General features: G+C 46.3%; 1 protein-coding gene across 2 annotated transcripts; it reads left to right on the top strand.

Moving 5' to 3' along the window:
* Positions 1-231: 231 nt before the first annotated feature.
* Positions 232-4,067, top strand: LOC119767283 (zinc transporter 9). Of its 2 annotated transcripts, none has more exons than XM_038255555.1 (8): positions 232-373; positions 459-651; positions 716-1,412; positions 1,469-1,595; positions 2,465-2,871; positions 2,934-3,262; positions 3,325-3,513; positions 3,571-4,067. In XM_038255555.1, the coding sequence occupies exons 2-8, from the start codon at positions 556-558 to the stop codon at positions 3,613-3,615; spliced, it is 1,890 nt and encodes a 629-aa protein (XP_038111483.1). In that variant the 5' UTR covers positions 232-373; positions 459-555; the 3' UTR covers positions 3,616-4,067. The 2 variants fall into 2 exon arrangements, with proteins under 2 accessions (XP_038111483.1, XP_038111484.1); XM_038255556.1 differs by having other exon boundaries at positions 243-373; positions 427-651.
* The last annotated feature ends 955 nt before the right edge of the window (positions 4,068-5,022 follow it).

Here is a 5,022-nt window from a genome sequence, read left to right as displayed (position 1 = left end):
TATTATGCATCGGTGTTCCCCTCGTTATTTTTCGTTCAGCTCAGTTAGCGAGCAGCATTCGGTGACTGGCCCACTTACCGAACAAATACTGTAATTTAAATCGGGTTTGACCCCACCGCGCGATGCGCCATAATTTAACATTTTCTCCGTGTTTCGTTCCCAAAGGGCGTCCGCAAAACAGCTGATTGGCGCGCCGGCGTCGCTCGTTCGTTGCGTTTGGCAACACGCAAGAGAAACGTCAAAAACAACTTTCCAAATTCAAAAGAAAAACAAAAGTTTCGTTCGGTGGTCGGAGATTGCGGAAAAAGTTGATAAATTACTGCAAAAATCGATTTGAATTCTGGTGAAATCATGGCATATTAGCGTTGAGAGGGTGAGTAACATCGGGGAGATATTAAAATATTAATTTAGTGGTTATTTCTCTAGAAAATCAATCAAATTCTTTCAATCGCCCACAGCTTTCTCTTCAAACTTGGTCAAACAAAAACAAACAACAAAAATACTTAGCTCGTCGTCGTTTGTTGCGTGGTGTGAAAATTATCTAATTTCGGGAGGATGATCGTCCGAGTGGTGGACGTGGCCAAGACGATCGGAACCCGCCAGAACCTGTTTCCGTACCTGGCGCTGTGCCGGCTCGGCGGAAGCAATCAGGTGAGATTTCGCTTTTTGAGATGGGAAAATGAGTCATTTGTAAATCAATTATTTTTGTTTCCAGATTGGATTAATTGCACTGCGGAAGCTGTCGGCGTTCAGCAACTCAAAGTTCTCGAACAAAGTGTTGGCAAACGATTTTCTGAGTCGATCCAACGTCAACGCGAAAAATGCTTTCAGTATTTCTAAGCTCACGTTTAGTTCTAAGTCAAATAGCACTGCGCAAGAGGGCAAACCGGCTGCGGATGGCAAGGATAAGGCCGCCCAGGAGACCACCCTAGAGATAGACACCAAAAGTGGGAAGCTACTGGTCAAGACGACCACCTCGGCCGACGCAAAGCTCCAGGAAGTGATAATCGAAAAGCCAAAGACGCCAGGTGACGACGGCGATGGCCAGCTTAAAGTCCTTTCCCTGACCGACGACGAGAAGCTCCGAAAGGTGGAGGCCGAGCTGAAGGAACAACTGGCCGAAAAGAACCGCCAGCTGGCCAAGAAACGCATCCGGGTGGACTTTTCACGGTCTTCTTTGGAGCGCAACTTCATTACTCCGGTCCGCGCGATGTCGGACTTTCTGCTGAAGCCGTCCGATCTGGAGTCGCTGCCGAAGACGAAGCGGAGATCGCCGTACGAGCAGGAACCGCCGATTACGGTGTACTGGCGGAAGGACGTGGAAGCGCAGGCGATCGCCGTGTGGGGCTCGCGGGAGAATCTGCTGAAGGAGTGTCTGAAGCGGGAGATTGAGAAGAAGCGGCACCAGCAGAGTGAGTAGAGTTGAGAAGTTGTTGGTGCAAATTGGTTGAATAATTTTGTGTTGCAGATATCTTTACCGTGAAGCGAAGACTGCGCGATTACCGGCGGGAGATTGGCAGCAGGACGAACGTGGTCGATTCCGAGCCGGGACTGTTTGGCAAATCGGGGAAGGTGGTGCTGACAGCGATTGCCATGTAAGTATGATCAAGAAATTGCTGTTTACAGTTCTGAATTTTGGTGTTTGAGCATCTGTCAAACTTGACACTGAGCAGCAAATCTGGATTAGTTATTAAAATCATCTGACAAGGAGTATCTCAAATAGAAAACCCATCTGATTCTCAGCAAGCCTTGGAATAGATAACCGAGAGTTTCGTTGGTGTCAAAGAATCTGGATCCGTTGCCTAAAACAATTAAATTTCAGATCGAAGTTCCTAAAGTCGAGCCTCCCAACTGATAGATGGGGTAAGCTTTTCGGTGAAGCAAGTCTATAAGTCAACGATGCTACCAAAAATAGTCGAAAACTCAATAGTGCGGAAGATGCAGAAGTCTCATGATAATGTCATGCTGAGCAAACTGATAAACGTAATGTAGCACCAAAAAAGCCAATATCATGTGACCCATGGTGGTGAAACGAAAGTGAAATCGAATCCACAGTCAAACGGAGTTGCAATATGCAAAAACGAACATTTCCTTCATGCCATACACAAAAGCTCGAGCAAATCTTCAGCTCGGAAGAGTTCAACTGCGGATCAGTGCCAACTACATCTACAGTCTTATCGAAGGCAAGGAGGCCAAAGAATTCGGTTCGGTCATTGAACCACCCTTTTCATTTAAAGTTGCAATTGGTTTGCGTGATTGATACATCTATCGGAACAGCAAATGTATGGCAGACATCCTGAACAAATGACCACAATTCTTTTTGTTAGAGAATTTTATTCACTCTAGGTACTTGAATTCCACGTCCGTGTTCGGGAAATTTATTCAGTTTTCTTTGACTTAAATTACCCTTGAGTAAGTAGTTGATGCAAATGGCAGATTATGATGATATTGCAATCCGTTCCAGCAATGCCACCAACTGCTTGTTCAAGTTCGGCGCCTGGCTGTACACGGGCTCGCACAGCATGTTCGCCGAGACGATCCACTCGCTGGCGGACACCATCAACCAGCTGATTCTGGCGTACGGGATCCACAAGAGCACCCAGATCGCCGACTCGGACCATCCGTACGGGTACGCGAACATGAAGTACGTCTCGTCGCTCATTTCCGGCGTGGGAATCTTCTGCGTGGGGACGGGACTGTCGTTCTACCACGGGATCATGGGCCTGGTGGATCCGCACCCGATCGATGACTTTTACTGGGCGTTCTTCATCCTGGGCGGTTCGCTGGTTTCGGAGGGTGCAACGCTGCTGGTGGCCATCAACAGCTGCCGGGACGGCGCGAAGGCGCTCGGGATGAGCTTCAAGGATTATGGTGAGGATCGGTTGATGATCTTTGAGCTTGGTGGAGTTACGATCGCGCTTTTTGCTTCGCAGTTGTTCGCGGTCAGGATCCGTGCGTGAATGTGGTGCTCACGGAGGACGCCGCGGCGGTGCTAAGTGTGGCGCTGGCGGCGACTTGCATGGGAGTGTCCACGTACACGGGATCACCTATTCCGGACGCGATCGGATCGCTGCTCGTGGGCTGCATGCTCGGTGGAGTAGCTTCGTTCATCATCTACACGAACGTGGCTGCGCTGGTTGGGCGGTCCATCCGGCAGGAGAATCTCGACAGAATAAACGCCGAACTGGAGAGCGATATCATGATCCGGGCAATCCACGACGTCAAGGGGATCGACATGGGCAACTCGCTGGTGCGGTACAAGGTGAGGATCGCGGGTGATCTTCGTCAAGGAATTGAAAATAACAAAGCTTTTTTTTTGAACAGGCTGAAATGGATTTTGACGGGCGGGAGCTTACCCGGGTCTACCTGGACAAGCAAGACCTCAGCGTGCTGCTGGAGGAGGTCAAAACGTTCCAGACGATCGACGAACTGGAGGCGTACATGCTGAAGCATGGCGAGAATATTGTCGACCTGATGGGCGGTGAAATCGATCGAATTGAGATGAAATTGAGGGTAGGTTGACTTGTTCATCAGATCTCTACTACTTACTAAAATTCGATCTCGTTACAGAAAAAGTTCCCCGAAATCCGACACTGTGATCTGGAGATATTGTAAGTCGACCTTGGGCGTTGTTGTGAAAGTTACGCAGAGCGAATCTAAACCCCCTTAACGTGTAAGAAGAAAATAAATCAGCTATTCCAAATTTCAAACAAACTTGCTACAAATCTATTTAACTAACTTATCCAACGCAACACTGAACGCACTTGGTGATACACGGACCTGAGATGACGCTAAGCTAGTTTAAGTACTTAACAAAGAACCGAGTGAGCGTGGAAAGGTCTCTACTGGCTTTTCGCCCTGATAAAAGTAACACAGTCTGAGCAGCAACCGATCCAGTAGCGAACGCGCGAACTATAACTTATTGTTCAAAGTGTAGACCGAGTTCAACTCAATGTTTAAAGTTCACTGCTTGCGCGCACCGTGCGCAACAGAAATAGTGAGACAATATCTATGACTAACGTGTAACTATTTTCGGTGAAATAAAGAGATATAAATGTGACTTTTCAGTGAGTTTTTTAAGGCATCGATCTGAAAGAAACTGCACAATTCGCCGGATGATTTCGATTGGGGACTTCACGAACAACCTCTACGTTGTTGTAACGGATTCAGGCGTTCATCAGACATGCAATACCATGTGTATTGCTGGTCGGGTTTTGGTCAGCATCTGATCGAGTATTGTAGCAGGTGTTAATCATCTACCCAAGTGTATTCTTGGGGAAGCATTTTGTTTCTCAATCTTGTCCATTTCTTTGTTCCTTTGTGCATTTTCAGATTTCTTCCTTTTTATGTTCTTCCTATCGCTTTCTGAGTTTGCTGACGATAAACTATTGTCATATCTGGTTATAAACCCTCCATTTTATGTTCTACTCGCTGAATATTTCTCCTAAATACATTTAGGATCTTCTTGGTTGCATAAATTTCGTACTGAGATTTGCTTTCATGCGCTTATTTCGACTGATCGTTTCGTTTTTACCTACGCGTCGGTTTTTATTTCTTTGGCTGCTTGACAGGTTTTCTCGAAGTAAGAGTGTCAGGTGTTATATTTTCACTTTTTTATACTGCTGATAGATACAATTCTAAATGATCTTGTGAAAAGTGGTAAGTTGAAATCTAGCTTTATAATACTATTTCATCATGCTTCCTTGCTGAAAACCGCGTTTTTTGGTACGTTGAAATTGATTATTGGTTCAATTTCGTGACAGTTAACTTTTATCAGCCCAAACAAATGTCAGTTTCGGGGGGTTGGCAATTGTATAACCAATTTCAGCGAGTTGGTCTCCAGTACAATAAATATTCAGATCAGGATCATGTGACCATTTGTTCGACGTGTAATGGTGGGTAATCAAAAGACCTTTTCCATGAGCGATATTGTCTTTGAATCGTTCTCGAAGTGCCACTCCGAAACACTTGCTGCGGAGAGTACGCCAATCGGTTCACACTATGTCAACAACGGCACAATTG

Source organism: Culex quinquefasciatus, chromosome 2, assembly GCF_015732765.1.
Source record: "Culex quinquefasciatus strain JHB chromosome 2, VPISU_Cqui_1.0_pri_paternal, whole genome shotgun sequence".
NCBI lineage: Eukaryota > Metazoa > Arthropoda > Insecta > Diptera > Culicidae > Culex > Culex quinquefasciatus.
The sequence above is the reverse complement of the archived record's forward strand: the minus strand, read 5'-3'. Positions and strand labels throughout refer to the sequence as shown.

Excerpts from the sequence above, each read along its gene's own strand:
- LOC119767283 (XM_038255555.1), top strand. The coding sequence starts at position 556 with ATGATCGTCCGAGTGGTGGACGTGGCCAAGACGATCGGAACCCGCCAG. Across the intron at positions 652-715 it reads GGCTCGGCGGAAGCAATCAG|ATTGGATTAATTGCACTGCG; the intron begins GTGAGATTTCGC and ends TTTTGTTTCCAG. Across the intron at positions 3,263-3,324 it reads ACTCGCTGGTGCGGTACAAG|GCTGAAATGGATTTTGACGG; the intron begins GTGAGGATCGCG and ends TTTTTTGAACAG.